General features: G+C 36.5%; 1 protein-coding gene across 1 annotated transcript in view; it reads right to left on the bottom strand.

The window, feature by feature from the left end:
• The window catches only part of LOC112048983 (dnaJ homolog subfamily C member 10), a 59,037-nt gene that overhangs the window by 23,252 nt on the left and 13,400 nt on the right, over window positions 1–22,385 (bottom strand). Inside the window, exons 2-11 of the mRNA XM_024086698.2 lie at window positions 12,599–12,716; window positions 10,900–11,110; window positions 8,281–8,426; window positions 5,946–6,069; window positions 5,693–5,807; window positions 3,761–3,978; window positions 3,112–3,280; window positions 2,702–2,802; window positions 2,076–2,231; window positions 1,468–1,676 (exon numbers count right to left, since the gene is read on the bottom strand). Coding sequence (XP_023942466.2) covers window positions 1,468–1,676; window positions 2,076–2,231; window positions 2,702–2,802; window positions 3,112–3,280; window positions 3,761–3,978; window positions 5,693–5,807; window positions 5,946–6,069; window positions 8,281–8,426; window positions 10,900–11,110; window positions 12,599–12,716 — 1,567 coding nt within the window. The remainder of the gene's footprint in view (window positions 1–1,467; window positions 1,677–2,075; window positions 2,232–2,701; window positions 2,803–3,111; window positions 3,281–3,760; window positions 3,979–5,692; window positions 5,808–5,945; window positions 6,070–8,280; window positions 8,427–10,899; window positions 11,111–12,598; window positions 12,717–22,385) is intronic.

Below are 22,385 nucleotides of genomic sequence, written 5' to 3'. Positions count from 1 at the left end.
CATTTTTATTACCCGACTGCAAAAAAGGTTATGTTTTTCGCGCGTATTTCTCGAGGTGAAAAAAAACATTTTTTTTCAAATATTGCGATATGAGTATCAAATTCAAGGGCTCATCAAGAGGATTTCAAAATGGTATATCACGGCCATATTTAAAAAGACCTACAATTAGAAAAACGTTATTGTTATACAAAATACGCGAGGCCGATGACTATAATAGGCAGTCGAGTTTTTTTATTTATTAACCTTAATATGAGTTGGTTTATTATTTGGTTACCTATTTGGTCATCAACTCAAACGCTAACAAAATTTCAGCCAAAAATAATAACGTACTTAGCTTATAATTTTGAAAATTGCATTTAATATAAATTACAGATATATAGGTTACTAAAATGTCTGTAATCGAATACGATAACACAATAGTTTAACAGTGGGAATTGTACAACTTTTACAAACTTTCTTTGGAGGTTAGATCTTCAATATAAACTTACGCATTGGAAAAGGATACTTACATAGTTGTAGATAAAATTACTTAGGTATAATTTATTATTAAATATACTTAATAAATAAGTTATACTTACCAAATATATTATTTCTTAAAGATAATGAGATATTAAAATACGATATAAAGTTATGGGATTACAAACTACATAAGTAAGCTATGTTGTTTGAAATATTGTCACTATTATCATCAGCCTTTATTATCGTCCCACGGAGGAGAAGAGTATTCAAAACTCTAATCTGCTCCATTGTGGGTAAATAACTATATTCATTTAGTTCTTCATAATTTATAATATCACTGTTCCATATACAAGAAAAATATCCCGGGATTTATGAAGTTTTTAACGTTCACATAGAAAATCATTTTGATTTACATAATTTACGTCTCAGAGTATAATAGGCTATAGTCCTTAGAACAACGAGAACAAATATTAGGATCCCTATATTCATCCAAAAGCTATCCGGATTAATGCTAAATGTAGATATGATCTCCTTTGGATACCTGTGAACAAAAAATAGGGAAACGTTAAAAGAACAAAAAATAATAATTCATTTTCATGGTCAAATTAATTTCATGATAACTTCAATCAATTTAAAATTTAATTATTCCTACTACCAAAAATATAAAATGAACTTTAAGAGCCTATTTGGCACAGCACCGCCTTTAAACCGATCAATAGAAAGTACATAGGTATGATGTTATTTTTCGCTTTTCAGAGTAATACATTACTAACCAGCTGTTTTTTACTGTTGCTTAATTATTAGTTATATACTACTTTTTAAAACTCATTTCCTAATTAAGTAACTCAGTTAGCTACCAGAATGAAGGATTATCAAGAATAAAAAGTAGATCGTCTCATTGGGATGAAGTTACTCACGAAAAATAAACTTAATAGTAATCAGTTGTAAAAAATTACTATAACTTATTAAGGTTAATGAGTTGTTAAAATCTATATAAAAATAACTTACCTTAGATGACAGTATAAGGTTTCATCGGGGCACACAAGTGGGGGTCGGTTGTAAGAATAGATGGCCAACGCAAGGGCTTCAAACGCGTATTTGAGGTACGAGATGTAGGAGATTATTCGCATCACGGGGTTCATATGCGCCGGTAGGACGAGGAATCCAGCGAACACCAGCATTGTGCATGTTGTGATTGCTCCGAAGAATGTACCATTCTGAAAAGAAGAAAACCTTAAATTCGAGTAAGTAACCATATTTTGACCGTCACGTCGCGTTTTTGTATTTTTCGGTTGACTTAATGCCGAAAGATTATCTTGATTATTTTATTAAACTGTGTTATTTTTTTCTTAAAATATCTTTATCATCCTTTACTTTAACCTTAACATTTTTTTTATAAAAATGATTAGTTGAGTAGAAAAGAAACTCAGATTCATATTGTACTAAAGTAAAAGCACTTTTTTTTCAAATTCAAATATATATCTTCGCAATAATACCCACACACACGCCATTTATTTCTCAATGTGGTAAAATTATCTGCAACATCAATGGTGTAAAAATATGGAATAAATTGTCGTTTGTATCTATAAAAATTAATGATTTATCATTGTACTCACAACAGTACTAACGCAGGAGCCAATGAGGTTTCCTATAGCATCAGCAAGGAGAGTAACGTTTGCCAAAACAAGCACAAACATAGCGAATCGAGTGATCTCCATCGGCTGGCCCGTTAGCATGTAAGATGGAGTTGAATATACTATACTAAATGAGATCTGGAAACAAAAGTAGGTACATGACTTCGATATACATGATTTAGAAATCAAAAATAAATAGATATCAATAGGTATTTAAAACTTTACTAGTAAGTAAAATATTATATCTCTTCCCCGAAGAGACTATCAAGATCGAACTGCACGTGGTAAGTTCATTTGATCATTTAATTCTAAATATTGGATAGTAGTGATATAATATATTAAGCTTTTGAAAAAAAGTGTAAACTAGCCTATTGCCACCTTGTGTCTCAACCTGATGCGTAAGACCATGCGGCACGCCTCAAAGGCATGTAATTGCACCAGCAATCATCGATTTCCGATATGCGCTTTGTAAAAATGATAGTTCATTAATATCTTTATACAATGTGACCTTTTCTTAGTAAGAACTTGGTTCGGCACTGCCGTGCATATAAGTAGTATTTTTATTTTTTACTATTTATCAAAATAATAAATTGTATTGCATTATTTACCTGTATGGGTATACTGGTAATGAGAATCGCAGCGTAGTAAGTTTTCAGATTGTACCAGTTGTTAAAATTTTCTTTTTTTAGCACTGGTAACTCGTCTGGAACTAAATATACAATTAAATTACAATAATATGTTAAATTTAAATAGGTAAAGTCAAAAAAGGTTAAACAGGTACGCCAGAAAACTGCTATTGTTCGTCTTTAAACGTAAATAGATTTAATTGAAATAAAAAATGCAAACATAAAAATAATGTAATGCCCAGGAAGTGGAATTAAATGAACTTGTATCAAAATAAACGCATTGGAATAATGTTTTAATTTTAATATTTTATAATTGTTCGAGATAAACCTCATTACTTGAAAAAAAAAATAATTGAAAATCTTCCATAATATGGCAATGAGAACTAACTTACATTTAAGTACACCGGGCATGAGGGAGGTGTAGGTGAGGTAGGCGGCAGATACAATGAGGTAGCTGAGGTTGCTGAATGTCTTTGAGGCGTCAGCACCAGCACGTTGGAACAGCAGCCCGAGGAGGATGCCGATCACAAGGTGCAGTAATACTTTAAGATGCGTCACCGTCTGTAGGTAATTAAAAAAAAATATAGTAGCAGAGACTACTTTGCAAATGCTTATTATGGACAATGAATTCAAGAAGTAAATAAAACCTAACAGCTGCCATTCCACAATTGGCAATAATTTATGTAATTTGAATACGGGAGTAACGATTTAAGCCGCGATGCATGGTTAAGGGGTAAAACTCAATTAGTATGGACGCTATTAGATCAATTAGAAGGATTCTTTTAAGTCTAACTTAAAGGCATCCATCTAATATTAAGTACTACTAACTGACGCCGCGCGGTTTGGTTCTCGTTCCCATAAGAATACGTGAATAATATATAGCTCATAGCCTTCATCGATAAATGGGCTATCTAACACTGAAAAAATTTTTCAAATCGGACCAGTTGTTCCTGAGATTAGCGCGTTCAATCAACAAACAAACAAACTCTTCTTCATATTAGTATAGAGTATAGATTAGTATAGATAAGAAATCCCACTCACCCAATCTCTATACTGCTGAATGAAACACCGTCGCAATAATACAGTAAACTTATACAATTCGTGCGGTTTATTGACGACGAGGACCATCTTTCCACAAGAGAACTTAGGTTCCTCTGCAATCAACGGCAAAGACGGCTTCTCGACAGAGTTGTCACGACTGCATTTAGCTGCTAGCAACTCATTAAAATTTCCATATTCACCATTGGCTATTTCTAATACTGAAAATGTAAGTTTTGAAATAGATATAGTGTTATTTTTGCATGTATTATTTTATTTTATTAGTAACTTTAATCTTAGATTTAAATATTAGCGTAGCTCAAAAGTGAAATAAAATGACTGAAGTTTTAGTATGTCGATCTATACATAGTATATCCGTGCCGTGATAGCCCAATGGATATGACCTCTGCCACCGATTCCGGAGGGTGTGGGTTTGAATCCGGTCCGGGGCATGCACCTCCAACTTTTCAGTTGCGTGCATTTTAAGAAATTAAATATCACGTGTCTCAAACGGTGAAGGAAAACATCGTGGAAACCTGCACACCAGAGAATTTCTTAATTCTCTGCGTGTACTTATGTATAAAAATGCGGATTGGCAGATTCACGTCTGCCAATCCGCATTGGGCCAGCGTGGTGGACTATTGGCCTAACCCCTCTCATTCTGAGAGGAGGCTCGAGCTCAGCAGTGAGCCGTATATGGGTTGATAACGACGAAGCGTGGATTTTTTTGGGATAAAAAGTAGCCTATGTATTAATCCAGGCAATAATATATCTCAATACCAAATTTCAGCTGATTCGGTTCAGTAGTCGAGGCGTGAAAGAGTAACAAACATTCATATCATCAGTTTTCTTAAATCTCGGGATTTTATTCTGGATTAACACATAGGGTACTTTTCATCCTGAAAAAATCCATAGTTCCCGCGGGATTTGTGAAAAAGTAAACTCCACGCGGACGAAGTCGTGGGCGTCCGCTAGTCACAGATAAATAGTGCCTGAAAAGCAAAATATAACATCTCATAATTATTATTATCTAAATTGTGAACTTGGTCGTGAACACTGCCGTGCGCTCATGTGGATTTTATTTTCACCTTGTAATTCAATGAATATTTTTGCTCTCTGCTACTACCCCAGAGAAAGAACTACTGAGCTAATTATAACAATTTCATAAGAAATGTATATAACTAGCGGACACCCGCGACTTTATACGCGTGAAATTCCGTTTTTTACAAATCCCACGGGTACCATGCATTGTTTTTGGAATAGATTATAGCCTATTATGTTGCTTCACAGTTTTCTCTATTTTCCGATTAAAGTTACGGTCCTGCTGTTCCAGAGACTAGCCCGGACAAATGGGAAGACAGACAGACAAAAATTTAAAAAAAAAGCTTCATTATATTTTAGTAGCGTGTAATTTAAAAATAGGTTTGGCTTTGGCTAATGAAAGTTGGCAAAAAAAATTGAAGTAAATTCTCAAAAATTATAGTGCATATAATGAAATAACTGAGTTTAATACTTATAGTATAGGTAATGTATTCACAAACAAAAAAATAATTTAAACAAATTTTGTTGTTTGTTGTTTGTTTTTTTAATTGTGTAAATGATTTCTTAAATTTGACGGGCGATTTCAGTATTTACTTTCACTAGCCAACTCTATAAGCACTTGAGTAACATAGATATTTTGAAATCACAACAAGACATTTCGATTTTATTTTGTTACTAGCGGACACCCACGGTTTCGTCCGTGTGGAATTTAGTTTTTCACAAATCTCTCGGGAACTATGGATTTTTCCAGGATGGAAAGTAGCCTATCTATTAATCCAGAGAAAAATCTATTTCCAGTTCAAATTTCAGCCAATTCGGTTCTGTAGGTCTGTAATTTTGCGTTCATAATATTAGTAGGATATGTATTGATTATAGGATAGGTAAGGTACTAACCATAATCCGCTGGGTTGTGGTACATGGGACATTGTAGGCCTACAGACGCGAGGTAGGGTACCGTGTTAGCACTCGAGCCGTTGTATATACACAGTCCTTCAGCCAGAATGTATACCTGTGGGTTATGGGTAATAAATTATAGATCTTTGAATTTTATTTCTTTATAATTTATAGTGTCTATAAATGTCCAACATAATGTGTTTATCCTTAAACCACGACTGAGTTAAATAAGAATTTTTTTTTTTCAAAGTACCTGATCAAAGAGTTTATAGACAGAGGCTGATGGTTGATGTATGGTGCAGATGACGGTTCGACCAGCGCGCGCCAAATTCTTCAGCATATCCATACACTGCGCTGTCGTCATGCTGTCTAAGCCTCTGCAAAAGATATAATCATGTTTCTACTCACACAAGGTAAAGGTAAGGTATTCCAATGGAATGGTGACCTCGCACCGCAAAGCCCCACCTCTCGTCAGTGTCGAACCCTCACTAAGTAAATGGGCTGAGGACATCAAGCGGGTTGCAGTGAGCTGCTGGATGTTGGCGGCTCGAGATCGTGGTGCTTGGAAGTCAATACAGGAGGCCTCTTGTCCAGCAGTGGACGACCATTAGCTGATAATGATGATGATGATGATGATTTACTTACTGCAAAATATCATCGCCATCATCATCATCATCATCAGCTATTATGCTAGACATAGACGGCCTCCGTGGCGCAGTGACTTAAGTACCATCAGGTGAGATTGTAGTCAATGGTTTCTTTACAAGTTAGACCTTGACTACAATCTCACCTGATAGTAAGTGATGATGCAATTAGGAGGAGAATGAAATCCACACCCCTTTCGGTTTCTACACGACGTCGTACTGGAACGCTAAATCGCTTGGCGGCACGTCTTTATCGGTACTGTAGTAACTAGCCACGGCCAAAGCCTCCCATAGCGAAACCTGAACCTGGACTATGAAAACCGCAATCGGTCCAGCCGGGGATCGAACCCAGCACCGACGTCGAATAAGTCCACTGCTCATACCATTGCGCCACGGAGGCCGTCAAAAAAAAATAGACCTCTTTTATGCAGCGCCAGACCGCTCTATTTATGGCTTTTTGCATCCAACCAATGGCAGCCACCTTCCGAAGGGGTGTGATATTGGTCATATATAAAACATGGATAACATTAAAAGCACCTATTTCATTATTAATTACATTGGTTACGTACAAAAGTAATTTTGTATAATTATTAAGATAATTTATACGAGTAAATCTTTTGATGTAGGTAATTGTCATTTAATTTACAACACCATTATATTTCAACAAACCTGATTAACATCAACAGACATGTTAAACAAGTAGGTATTTTCTGTAATCATCGTTTAGCATTTAGGTACTTACTTTATAACTGGTAGGTTAGGTAACCTAAGTATTATGAAGCAACATTTCCCGAGGCGGAAAAAGAAATATCTAATGATAACGGGTTGGGTTACTACATGGGTTTAACCTGTATAACGATTTTATCTTTTTGATTGGTTAAATTTTCAAGTTACTTATCAATTTTATATAATATTAGATTAGTAGGTACATCTATACTAATATTTTATAGAGAAAATATAAAATATTAATGTGTTTGTTTCTTTGCATTGAATAAGCTCCGAAACTACTGAACCGATTTGAAAAATTCTGTCACTGTTGGGAAGCTACACTATCCTCGGGTGCTTATTTTATCACGCACTAGCTGACGCCGCGCGGTTTTACCCACGTGGTTCCCGTTCCCGTAGGAATATGGGGGTAATATATAGCTTATAGCCTTCCTCGATAAATGGGCTATCTAACACTGAAAGAATTTTTCAAATCGGAACAGTAGTTCTTGAGATTAGCGCGTTCAATCAAACAAACAAACAAACAAACTCTTCAGCTTTATAATATTAGTATAGATTCCTACGGGAACGGCTACTACTACGGGTGGTCTATTCACTAATTTGGTTTTTATTAGCAATCTATTGAAATAAACATCTATAAAATCATCTGAGAAATGTCGTCTACTGTATGAGATCGACTAGGCACCGGATGACATATATTTCGTTTATATCAACGAACATAAGTCAAAGTTAGTGAGTTAGCCTTGTTCTGTATTCAAATATTTCAAGTCGAACAAATTCGTCATTCAGGATTCTATCTGCACAAAACTTTAATCACACAAACAGCATACGCAAAGGAAGCTCTCAAAAGTTTACCTGTTTTTGCCAAAATTTGGAGCAAAGGTTGGTTCTATAGAATTGGAATAAGTATAAAATAAAAATCTATCCTAATATTTCTTTCTATTTCTTTCTTTATTTCTTTATAATATTATAATGATGTAAAAGTTTTTGAGAATGTAGGTTAAGGGAACCAATTTTAAAAATTCTTGTAGCATTAGTAAGCCACTTTTTTGTGTAAGTAGGCCAAAGATATTGTAAACTCTTTGGTCATAGGTGTCGTGTAGAAACCTAAATGGTGTGGATTTTCATTCTCCTCCTAACAAGTTAGCCCGCTTCCATCTTAGACTGCATCATGACTTACCATTCAGGTGATATATAGGTATAGTCAATGCTACTCACGTGGTAGGTTCATCCAGGAACAGCACCGGCGGGTTGTCTATGAGTTCCACAGCAATGGAGACCCTCTTCCTCTGACCTCCGGACAGATTGCAGCATCTTGTATTCTCTGTGCCGGTCAAACCTAACTTTTCCAACACTTCGCTTATCTGTAAAGAATGACAATATATTTTTACTAGCTAATTAATAACTTCCCTGCTAAACATCGAACGAGGCTCTGTCAAACCAGCTTTGGGCCTTTTTATTTTTACAAGTTAGCCCCTGACTACAATCTCACCTGATGGTAAGTGACGATGCAATCTAAGATGGAAGCGGGCTAACTTGTTAGGAATAGGATGATAATCCACACCCCTTTCGGTTTCTACACGACACCGTGGTAGAACTAGCGTTCCGGTAGGCTTGGCGGTACGTCTTTGCCGGTAGGATAACCAGCCACGGCTGAAGCCTCCCATCAACCAGACCTGGACCAATTATGAAAACCTCAATAGGCCCAGTCGGGGATCGAACCCAGGACCTCCGTCTTGTAAATCCACTGCATACCACTGCGCCACGCAGGCCGTCAAACGGCTTCTCTGACATTTTTGGAGTAGAGGCCCAGGACTGAGATGCAAGTCTGCCGGGTCATGCCTTAGTGTTCATTTACACGAACAACAACTGCTACCGACGACTGCAGTCGACTGTAGTCGGTGATGTCACGGCGGCAGACTCCGACTGTAGTTGACTGCAATCAACGGCAGTCGACTGCTGTCGCCGACTGGAGATGACTGCAATCAAAGGCAGTCGACTACAATCGCCGACTGGAGTTGACTGCAATCAACGGCAGTCGACAGCAGTCGCCTACGTATCGGCCGCAATCAACGGCGGTCGCCGACTGCGTAAAATTAAAGCCAATTTTCATATACAATTCATGAGGCAAAGCTATAAAGGAAAGAGGCATAATGTTAAGGCGTACCAGCATTCGAAGTGGCGCCGATTGATTGAGAAAGCAAACACCTTGTAACGGAAATATGCGCGGTGAAAGAAGAAGAAGAAAAATTAATAACTACCCTTTTAGTTGGTTCTGTGCCTGCATAAGGCGGATTCGTATCATGAAATTCTGGATTCGAGTCTATTATGAAAGCCTTAAAGGCTTTGAAATATCAATTAAATAGATCGTTCGTCGTCATCAACCCATATTCGGCTCACTGCTGAGCTGGAGTCTCCTCTCAGAATGAGAGGGGTTAGGCCAATAGTCCACCACGCTGGCCCAATGCGGATTGGCAGACTGCACACACGCAGAGAATTAAGAAAATTCTCTGGTATGCCGGTTTCCTCACGATGTTTTCCTTCACCGTTTGAGACACGTGATATTTAATCTCTTAAAATGCACACAACTGAAAAGTTGGAGGTGCACGCCCCGGACCGGATTCGAACCCACACCCTCCGGAATCGAGAGGCAGAGGTCATATCCACTGGGCTATCACGGCTCACGGCACGGCATATCACGGGGTAATACGTAATAAATCTCCTACGCTTGCGTGGGTCTTTTACGTGTTCAAGCAATCGGTGATAAGGGCTCCTAACAAAGGAACGTTCTCATAATACGCGGTGTCTCAAGGTTCATTGCCTTCTATATCCGACCCTTGATCCAACAGTCAAGCGAAAGCTTCACTGTTAGCTGACGCTTTTCATTAAGACAAGACCATCGATGAAACAACTCTCGCAAAAATGGTTGACTTTTTTATGTATTATTATAATATTAGCAAAAACAACAGTTTTCCAGGTAGGTAGCACATTAAGATAATAATTTAAATGTTTATTATAGGAAGGAATTTGTAAACGTAGCTGTGACGTAGGTATGATTAAAATATTACGTTGATTTGAATTTGAGTTGATTAAATGCAAAATTTTTCCAGAATCCATTTAAATTTATAATTTGTTAGGTACAATGCATGTAAATTACCGATTTTCGAGTAACACTTCTAAGTCCGGAGTTGGAAAATTAAAGAATTTGTCATCATAGCCCATGATTGAACAGCGTGGTGGGTCCAAGTCCCATAACTTCTATAATAAGGCGCTGTAGTGGGCGATTATAAAAGGCTAAAATGATCATGACATTCATGTGGATTTAGTCATGCAAAACGTGACACTTCTTGCAATAAAAGCACCATAATTATAGAATTTAAGTATATACGAGTACGTACCTAAGACAACCTACTTAGTGGATCTCATCAGCGGCGTGAACAAGGCTTTAAATTAGGGTAGGCATTATGCGTACAAAACAGAAAATTCCTTCTCCAATACAGGTTCGTAAAAAGTCGTCACGGTAAGCAGTGCTTTGTTGCATCTATGAAGCCGTGGTTCAGAAGTCTTTACAAGGGGCCTGTGTCCAGATGTAGACTCTTCTGATGATGGTGAAGGATATAGGATGTCTGTGTGTTTCCTAGGCCTTTAAATAGGATGATCATAAAGGCAGAGGGAAGAACTGCTCAGGTGTGAAGTCATGCGCGCGGGGCATCGCTACGGCCCTCGCGGATCATTGGGAGTGTTACGAATGAATTTGCCAAGCTATAGGCTGCGTCATTACTTACCATCCGGCATGATAGCAGCGCTGGTCTGTATAAAAAAATGATGGTAACTTACAACAGTGTTCTTTAACTTGGCCGTCAATGTGTTCCCAAGCTTCAGGTCTGCAGCAAACTGCATCAGCTCAGCGACTGTGAAGAGCGGGTTGAGCCGGTCGTCTTGTAGGATGTAGCTGGTCTGCTTGCGGTACTCCTTCTGGCAGTGATTGTTCTTCCCCAACTCGCAGACCAAGTCCCCAGCGCGTATGACACCGTTAACGTCCCCTACCCTGAAAAAAGTTGTATAAATCACCTACTTGGAATGTTTGCTTCTTTTTTAGACTTTGGATGTAGAAATAATGATGCTCGTAAATATCCCATACTTTAATAAATTCTTCGACAGTTCCTTCATGTAGGTAGGTAAATTACAACGATTTGAAGGTAGTTTAGGAAAAGTCACTTTTACCGCTGGAACGCCAGCGCCGCCATTGTGATCGAGAATCAAGTTTTCGACTAATAAAACAAAAAAACACGGCACTTTTCTCGGACATTTCGTATTTTCGGTTTGAATTAACTTTGATGTGCAATGACTCAGTATGAGGCCCTGTGAAGTGTTGGTGAAACAGGTGTCTAAACGTCTGGGAAGACGGTTAGATTCCAGCAGCTGGGCGTGTCTACATCATCAAAAGGTAGCTTTGATCTTGATTGCCTTTCGGAGGAGGAAACCTGCCCTGGACTAATAAAGGAACTTCTCGAATTCTTCCAAACAGCTACTCGTATACTATCTTGTGGGAATACCCCCGTCAAATGTGTTCTGACAAGCGTTTGACAGTTGACATACCGTGAGTTGGTGTAAAACTGTTGAAGCGAACTTCAACACACAAACGCGTAAGGTCATCTTAATAGTCCACTACATTAAAAGGAGTTCCCGGAATAGATTGACTATTTTTTTGCAGCGACAATATAGCCCTTGACTGCATTCTCATCTAATGAATATTGTCAATAACGATACATCTAAGATGGTAGCGCGCTAATTCATGCACATCCCTAACTGGTTTTCAATCGGAATTCCACCGGAGCGATAAATCGCTTTTTTTCTCTAAAAGTATGTAAATTGAAAAACAAAACCCGTACATCGTAATATTTTGATCAGCATGAGTAGTGATGTCTTCCATGTGCTCGAGAGGCCCAACAATCAGGTGCGAAAATCCAAATAAAATAATATGAGACTCACGAGACCATAGTGAACGCGTGGAGCAGTGACGTCTTCCCCGCGCCAGAGGGGTCCATGAAAACAATCAGTTGCGAAAATCCAAATAAAATAAAATGAGACTCACGAGAACATTGTGAGCGTGTTGAGCAGTGATGTCTTCCTCGCACCCGAGAGATCCAAGACAGCAGTCAGCTGCCCGGACTTGAACAAAATCCTAATGCAATAAATTGAGACTCACGAGAACATCGTCAGGGCGTTGAGCAGTGACGACTACCTCACGCCCGAGGGGTAAATACTCGTAATAACAATCAGCTGCTAAAATCCAAATGAAATAAAATGAGACTCACGAGAACATCGTGAGGGCGTTGAGCAGTGACGACTACCTCACGCCCGAGGGGTAAATACTCGTAATAACTATCAGCTGCTAAAATCCAAATGAAATAAAATAAGACTCACGAGAACATCGTGAGGGCGTTGAGCAATGACAACTACCTCGCGCCCGAGGGGTAAATACTCGTAATAACAATTAGCTGCTAAAATCCAAATGAAATAAAATGAGACTCACGAGAACATCGTGAGCGCGTTGAGCAGTGACGTCTTCCCCGCCCCTGAGGGACCCATGATAGCAGTCAACTGCCCGGACTTAAACACGCCCGACACGTTTCGCAGTATCGTTTTTTTGTCTGCAACAAAAAAGGCAAGATTAGATTTAATTAGTGGACAACTTTATACTTAAACAGTTACTGGCATTCGATGGTACGAGTATTTAGTATAGTTGCTTAAAATATCATTGTTTCACTCTTTGAACTTTAGAAATAAAGAAATAATTGAGAGCGGTTAGGCCAATCGGTGGACTATTGGCCTAACCCCTCTCATTCTGTCACGCTGTCCCAATGCTGATTGGCAGACTTCGCACACGCAGAGAATTAAGAAAATTCTCTGGTATGCAGGTTTCCTCACGATGTTGAATAAAATGTCACTAAAAATGAAGTTGCCATGGAGCGATGTTAATGGTTATATCGTTGTAACTTACAAATAATACTGCAGTTGTGTACCGAGGAAATTGGTTTCGTGAAATCATAATAATTTACGTCAATCAAGCAGACCCGACAATCGGTGTTCTTGAACTTGAACTGAATGTTGAATGAAAAACATTCATTAAAAAAAAAAACGTGGTGACCGGAGGGCGTGATTTTTTGGAGTAATATTTGTCGGCGAGTGAGTTATTTGATCGGTTAGCAAAATCTACGTTCATTATTGCGATAATATTAGAATCAGGTTTTCATGTAGTTGGGATTTAATTATTTACTGTTTAAATAAATAAGACTGTAAAAGGTTGATAACGTGACTCTCGTCCATAGCATTGCGTCCAAAATGGCGCGTAGCCGGTACGCTTGACAGGTACAGGGGTACCCTGCCTCCACTGTAGTCTGCTAGTTGAGCAGTTGAGTTGTAATCGCGTCTTTGAAATGAATAGTCGTCTTCCATTCGTTAAGAATAGTGAAATAGATGAGAGAGATGTAGAAATTAAGTAGTGAGTCATTGAATATAGTGAGTGAGTGAGTTATCGTCCGGTCCGGTTAGTATTGCATTGTTAGTTACTTGGCTGGGAGCCAACACAAGCGGAGAAGGGGAGCGTTAACATGTTGTAAAGGAGCCCCTCAACCCTACTGGAATCGGTTGCAAGTCCGAGATCCGCTGGTGGCTGACTCCTTGCCATACGCTAGATAATCTTGGTTTACATCTGATAGTATCAGCGCTGTACTTGATCAATATTGTAGTTAGAGGGTAGAACTGTAGTAGTAAGTTAAGTTTATAATGTTACTTTGTGTATCTGCCATCCTTGACACGTAAAGTTTAGCTCAACATGAAATTTAGTATGTTCCCCGTTATCAGAAGTGGAATTTAGTCTGTTCCGCCGACATATTCTTTTAATATTATAACAAATACAGTACCATCCAATTGTCGACCTGTAGGCAAGTGTTACCCCTCTGGATAACAAGACTTATCCTTTGGGCCACATAAGCGCCAGCTCTTGGGTCACATGACGCATGATCAATTTGTCATATATAGAATTAAAAAACTTTTTGGTATCACTATTATTTTTTGGTATTATTCTTATAAATATTACCATTTTTAATGTGTGATTTTAACAAAAGTTAAGTTGTATAAAAATTAAATCTAGAATTCGACCTCTTCCGGTGTTTTTATTTCTCGTGTCTATTAAGTAGGAAATTCTTTTCATTATTTCTCTAGGATGCAATTGGCATGATACAGACCTGATTTAAGTTTATAAATAACGGAAACCCGATATAGTACCTACTTAATAAAACCTAACACCGCGAAACTGGTCAAACGAGTGATATAAAAATGCTTGGACGAGGTTCGAGTATACCTACCAACTTAATTATGTTTTCAAACATACTAATACTTACGCGTAAATTAGGCGAGTTTTAAATAGAATGAAGGTATTTTTATTATTCATTCGTTTTCGTTGTTTTTTGTTTATTCGCGTACACTTTTTAATTTTATGTGCGATAAGATCCCGTTTCCGACAATTATGTTAATCTATATACATACTCGTATATATATAAAATCAATCGTGAATATTCCTAAGTGAAAATCTCGAGAACGGCTGAACCGATTTCGCAAAATTTTTGGTTTGGCCTCTAGTAGGTACATAAATATACATAATGGAATTAAACACAAAATTGTGCATGCGTGTACTGAGCGCACAATTTTGTCCTATTTTTCGGATCACTTTTGCGGTGATTTTGTAGGGACGTAACCGATCTATAGTGTAAATTATCACTGCTTTCTAATTTAAAAATGAAATAAAGGCTTAACTTTCAATTAAATTATAAAACTTAATCTTAATTTTAAGAAATAGAATTTACAAAATATCAAATTCGATAGAAATGACATAGGGAAAAAATATCATCGACTAGCTAGACTAAGGAAGACAGCAGATTTCCCAAACCTAGAAATATCAGAATTCCGCCGAATTAATAAACAGACTGTAGAAATAATTTGACGTTTTGATAAGTAAACAAAGAAAATAAAAATTCATTGTTGGACGCAAACTCACCGAAAACAAAGGAATAAAAAACATAATGTTGTCAAACTGCCAAATTGTTAGGTGTTATTCAATGTTAGAGACATTGTACATTAATCTTATGTTACTGCATATTCTTCGGAATAATAATAATAATATGTTCCCGACCGACTTTTTATTTTTTTTCGGTCACGGCGGCTAATCTCATGGTGAGATTAACCATGTACGCAGGAGATATTATAGTGCACAAGTGTATGCGCAAGCACAGGTGCACTCTCTGTTCCCTCACTCTCGAAATCCGATGGGACGGCACACCGACACGACCGGTGAGAGATCAGGCGCAAGACCGACGGCTTTACGTGCTCTCCAAGGCACGGGGGTGTACTAACACCGCCAATTTCCCAACTCCAGGCTGCTATTAAGACATGCACTAACATAACACCACACTAGGTTACAAACAAAAAATCAGTAATTATTTTAATTGCAATTGCATACGTTTTTATAATAAACTGCCACATGAAACCATGGGCATGTCTCTCAATAAGTTCAAAGTTTTTATTAGACGCGAGCTTATGGAAAAGTCGTATTATAGTGATAATGACAAATGAACGACAAAAAAAGCTTGGAAATAAAATGACCGGCTACTTATATACCTATTGGTAAATAGTGATAAACTAAAAAAGAAAAAACCTGGCTGAATGTGTTGTGGGCTCTTCTAGGAACAAGGCGCATTTGGAACCCTCGTAAATTCAATTTAAAGTTTTCGACTAATTATTATTATCACCATAATTTTATAATATTTTAACCTGACATTTCGAAAGTGCTTGTAAACTATGCCTAATTGAAATAAACGCATATTGACTATTGACTATATCGAGAGCCGTGATAGCCCAGTGGATATGACCTCTGCCACCGATTTCTGGTTCCTGGGTTCGAATCCGGTCCAGGGCATGCACCACCAACTTTTCAGTTGTGTGCATTTTAAGAAATTAAATATCACGTGTCTCAAACGGTGAACGGTGAAGTCTGCCAATCCGCATTGGGTCAGCGTGTTGGACTAATAGCCTAACCCCTCTCATTCTGAGAGGAGGCTCAGCAGTGAGCCGAATATGGGTTGATAATGATGATGATTGACTATATGTTAGATTATGACTGTGTAATGGGGCTCTTATCCTTTATATATATTTCATTAATGTTATAGAGCTTTTTTGTTCGCTTATTCGCTCGCTCAATCACTTTATCTATTTTCTGCGGCTTGAACGCACTAACAGACTCGAAAACGGTTTCGATTGATCATTGAAAAATATTATAAGGTTAACTAACTGAGTTTAAATTATACCTATACAAATTTTTTGTTTTTTTAATAGCAGGTTCGCCTACTGATTAGATATACAATTATGGTCAAGCACATTGACGAAAGTTTCCTAATAAATCTACTTGACGTTTGATTAATGCATTGCTTAAAACAAGAGGTCCTGAATTCGATTTCTGGACTTATTTAGAAATTCATACATTCTAAACTAGCTTACAAAGCGAGGGATAAAGTGATTTGTGTGTGTTCATATATTGATTTTTATGATACATTCGGGTAAATAAGGTCAATGTTAACTAATTTATACATAAAAAGCAAAGATTGACTGGATACTTGCAAAATAAATAAGATTATAAAATTTCAAATTCTATTAAAAATATTTTATCGTAATTAGATAAAAATTCATACAGTTTTAGCTTCCTTACATTAAATGTGTCATTTTTTAATAAATGAACTATAAACATAAACGCAGAAATAACAAAGATATTAGTAATTTTGTTTGAACGCCCATACAAACCTAACGATCAGCGAGCCAACGACGTCACTAAATCGTGCCATTTTGTACGGAGCGTTTTTCAGGGATCCGCGGCAGCGCCGCAAATCAGACCCTTTAAATCCCTGTAGCTCCGAAAGTAATGATCGCAGACCCTGTTACTTTTACAAAATTGCTTTACTATTAGCGTACATTTAATTTATATACAATTTAAAAAACTGTCATCATCCCTATTGTCTTAATTTCATTGAGTCGCATAGTAAACAATGAAAGTTATTTAAACAAACAATTGTATACGCAACATATCTATAGTATAAAAAATCGTTGGCTTAAACTGGAGCGCAATTTAACTAGGCAACTTATGTGCTATGTGTCAATGTGAATATTTTCTATCATTTATTTCATAGCCCAAATAAATAACAGATGAGGTTATGTATATGTATTCAAGATATACCTACTCTCATCCATAACCATCATAAATACATAACCATCAGTCACGATGGTTTTGATTGACGTTTCAGTATTCGGCCACTACTCTCAAATATAGTACATATAAACAAATAACGTGTACCTACAATCTACATGGATTATTATTTACTAGCTGACGCCGCGCGGTTTCACTCGCGTGGTTTCCGTTCCCGTAGGAATACGGGAATAATATAATTATAGCCTATAGACTTCTTCGATAAATGAGCTATCTAACACTGAAAGAATTTTTCAAATCGGACCAGTAGTTTCTGAGATAAGCGCGTTCAAACTAATAAAAAAACTCTTCAGCTTTATAATATTAGTATAGATTGGAGATTCAAAATAATGATCTTTTAGTGATTATATTGAATAAAATATTGGACGGATGATATTTTCAAAGTAAATTCAAGAGTTTAGGAATATTAATATGCATCCAACGATTCACCATTTTGAGAAGGAATCTGATGAAGCAGCTAAGCATCGAATCACAAATTCTCAAGTAAGACTACTTACCTGTACATGCCACATTTTTTCAAATTCTCAAGTAAGACTACCTACCTACCTGTACATGCCACATTTTTTCGAAGCAATCGGTGTTGTTGACCTTATTTATAACCTCAAAATGCTGTTAACCTTAGCTTTAAGGTACAAAGTAGAACAACTTTATTAAATAACTTTAACACTCACACGTAATTATTATTTTTTTTAAAGCACGTCAAATATACTTAACATAAATTAACATACGTCTATCTAAGTTATTTGTGTTTGTCTAATTCAAATGGGTTTAATTTACAAATACCTTCGGCTGTCAATTTGTTATGTACCTACAATTAAACATAAAAAAAACATCACTATTAAGTATAAAACGAAGTTCTGCAGCTTAATATTTGTATACTGTGCCTTAGCCGTATGACTTTTCGTGATTAGTAAAATTAACACAAGGCACGAAGATAAGTTTGGGCACAAATTATTGTTGAAAGTGGGATAGGTACGTCATAATTATAAAAGGATGCGTTTTTGGGACAAATTTTATGATCTATTTAGAAAATAAATATTATTAACTCCGAAAATAATAATTTTAGAAAACATGTTCTTTGAACATTTTTAATTAAATATCGGTAAAGAATTTTTGAAAAGTCAGGATTATGTCATAATGTAATTTATGACAATCCTGACTATATGATAATCTAATGATGGTAATAATAGTCGAAAACTTAAAATTAAAGTTACGAGGGTTCCAAATGCGCCTTAGTCCGAGAAGAGCCAATAATAAACTCAGCCAAGGTTTAATTTATTTATACGTGAGTCATAGGCTAAAATTTTATCCCAGTATTCTCAAGGGAACATGAACTACGCGGGTGAAACCACAGGGCCTCGGCTAGTTTGGTTAGGCATATAGGTAGATTATTTTTCTATACCCGATGGAACTTCGCGGAAGTAACTAATCAACGCGTTCCCATGAACTGGCCAAGTCACGTGAAATCAAACTGCAATTAAGTTCAATGTTGAATTTTACAATACATAGAATTGCTGTATCATTATTTTTTTACCAAATTATTTTAATTATACAATTATGGTAAACATTATATATTTTTTTGTAATGATATGAAACTATTATTTTAATAGCTAACCACTCGTACTTATTAACCGACTTCCAAAAAGGAGGAGGTTCTACGTTCGGCTGTATGTATTTTTTTTTATTTTTTTTTTTTATTTTTGGTATTGGAACAGAGCGTGAAGGACTACTTGGATTTTTATTAAAATAATCTACGTGAATTGAACAGGGGAGTGATTCCGCTATTTTATACTCGTCGATGTAATTTTAGCTGGGACGTCAGAAATGGTACTAACAACGAAGTTACCATGGAAATGAGCGATGTCACATCGCTGTAATTTTACTGAATGCAGAGGTTGTAAGACGGTTTATGAGCGCTCCGCTGAACTCTTTGTCAGACCACAAAAAACATTGGTCAGACTCTTGTGCCTTCCGAACCGATGATAGAGTCACTACTCGCTAGTACTCCAAAAACAAAGCTGTCATTACAAAAGTGCTTGTAAACTATAAGCCTTAATGAAAAAAAAGTGTGTGTCAGCTCCGACGCCAAAATGGAGTTTACTCTTTCAGTCCGACTGTCTAAATAAATAAATAAATAAATATACTTAAACAAATACATATACTTAAACAATACACACCACTATCTAGCCCCAAAGTAAGCGTACAGAGTAGCTTGTGTTATGGGTACTAATATAGTTGATATTATAATATTAATATACAATTATATACTACATATAAATACTTATATAATGTATAAATACACACAGACACTGGAAAACACCCATGCTCATTACACAAATATTTTCCAGTTGTGGGAATCGAACCCACGGCCGTGGATGCAGAAAGCAGGGTCACTACCCACTGCGCCACGCGGCTGTCAAACGGGTGTATGTTGCCCCGCAGCATACACTTTAAACTGTTGGCGGCAGCGCACGGTGACAGGTGCGCAGAATAGGTTGCGCACAAAAACGTAACGCTGTCATTCGTTCATCAAATTTTACTGCCCATATTTTTCTCATACCGGGGGCTATATATGAAAAATCGCTTCTTAAGGAGTGAAGTCCAAAAATAATTTTGAATATTAAAAAAAATGTTTTTCAAACATAATTTCAAATTTAATATCGTTGCTACAGAAATTACATTTAAAAATGTTTATTAAATTTAATTTCTTTAGCCTCCCTGTGTTTCAATCTCGCATATTTTTTCATGCGACTGAGTTACGAGTGATAGCCCTGCTAATGTCGTTCCGCATCTATCCTGTCTTCGGACCCCATCAGGCGATGCATAAGCGCTTGCCCAAACCCCCAGTGACGCCGCTGAGGTCCACTAAGGAGCCTACGGCACTTACATAATCAGAAAAAAAAAACAGTAGAATCGCTGAACAAATTGAATTTCCATTTGATTGCACTTGACTCAGTTTGTTTACTATACTCATTTATTTGCACTAATTATCTGTTTCTATCTTATCTGTTGCGACAAAGCCTGCATAAAATGCTTACCTACTTATTCATAAAGTAAATAGAGATAAACTGAGTTAATGCGGCAATGCATCAGTGTCACGGCTTATTTATTGATTTTAATGATTTCTCTAACGTTCTACCAAATTAACGATTAGCCAGTTGGTCCGTGGTGATTATGATTTATAATTAGTGTGTTAAAGAGTTAATAAAATTAAAGTTGGCTGAAATAAATTTTTGCCTGGACAATTTTACTTTTTGTCATACACTCACAGCACAATAAATTAAATAATTAACTAATTAAGTAATCAATTCTCACTATTTTTTTAAACTGATTATTTTGTGATGGATTCAGCTAAACACATTTTTTGTCGAGTTTTGGATATAAATTTAGCAGGGGGTCCACCGGAACCAGTAAAATGTGAAAATGGTCTATGAGAAAAAAAGTTTGGGAACCTCTGATTTAGAGTCTAAATTAACGTTTATTGCAGTCTAGAATATTGTTGTCTTGAAAAATAAATAATCAGGAATTTTGTTCAGTAAAGTGTAACTGATCGAGCTTTTAAAAGTAAAGTTTAGACGATTGTTTTTTTTTTTACATTATACTTGCGTATGACCACAATCTGTTGGTTGGTTATTATGTAACTCGGCGTACCATTCAAATAATCAATCACTACATCGTTTTTCATCGTATTTCCGTTTCTGCAATCATCTAACATTGTGTTTTCAAAGAAATGACACAATAATCGTCATTTTATGTGAAGTAACATTAGTCTAGTAGACTAGTAGTGGTAGAAGCAGGTAGTAATGTTATTTCAACGAAAAACTGATATTTACATTATTTTGTTAAAATATTAATGTTAGATGATTGTTAAAACAAAACATTATTGCCACTTGATGTCAAATGGCGTAGTCAAGGTAATTTTGTAGAAATAACTATTATCTATATGTATTAGATGATCACAAAAACGAAAATACGACGAAAATCGATGTAGTGACTCATTGTTGGAATGGTACACTGAGATACATAATAAGGCCGCTGATATGCGGAGAAGATGGAAAAATGGACAAATTAGTTAGCATAGTACTAAATACTCGTAAAGCCGCCTTAAGATGGCGCCTTAAGATGGCGTTACAATTTCTAAGAAAAAATACTTTACAAAAAAAGCCAAGTGAAGATCGGTCTCTTAATAATACCTATTGAATTAATGAATGCAATGACTATCATGGAATTCTTTAATCAAACGCATATCTAGTTTAATAACGCAAAACGGCCACGTGATTGTCATTTAGCAATTATTTGTCATGAATTTTATTGCAATTAAACGTCGGTAAAATGCTTTGGTATTCGTAGATACAACGTGTCTCTGTTTGTTATGACTACAATATGTCGTTTTGTACTATGATTGTACTATATTATGAACTTGTACTATGATTACTATATGAACTGGTATAATATTTTAGCTATTCTGTTGCATATAAAGTCTGGCCGCTTAGAGATTGCGTTTATAACTAAAAATACTATATTTGATGACTTTGAGCGCGATATTCGTATAGATATGATTGACAATAATGTTATTTGTGGTACATCACTAGTCTTGACGAATTGACAGGTGTCAGAAACAAAATCTTTGAGCGGCCCAAATTTAGTTTACCTAAGGTTATTTACAGGGTGTCTGGAAATAAGATACATTCCTTGCAGGGGATCAAAATAGAGCTTATTTGAGAGCACCCTAATTTAATAATCTAAAATTCTATCCAAGTAAAATAAAAACATACATACAGCCGAACGTAGAACCTCTCCTTTTTGTAGGCTAAAAATTGCTTTTGTTACTTTGCCTTTTTTAGGACCCCACGTATATGCCAGGCTATATCTATACTTATAATAAATCTGTACAGGTCAATTCTGTACATAAAATACATTTTCAAAATTACTATTAGGGAGTGATTAGTGATCGATACTGATGCCAAAAATGCAATCAGTAAACCTTTTGTCTATCTTTCTGTCTGTA

The sequence above is a fragment of the Bicyclus anynana genome, chromosome 9, assembly GCF_947172395.1.
Source record: "Bicyclus anynana chromosome 9, ilBicAnyn1.1, whole genome shotgun sequence".
Classification (NCBI taxonomy): domain Eukaryota; kingdom Metazoa; phylum Arthropoda; class Insecta; order Lepidoptera; family Nymphalidae; genus Bicyclus; species Bicyclus anynana.
This window is presented reverse-complemented; position numbering and strand designations above follow the sequence as displayed.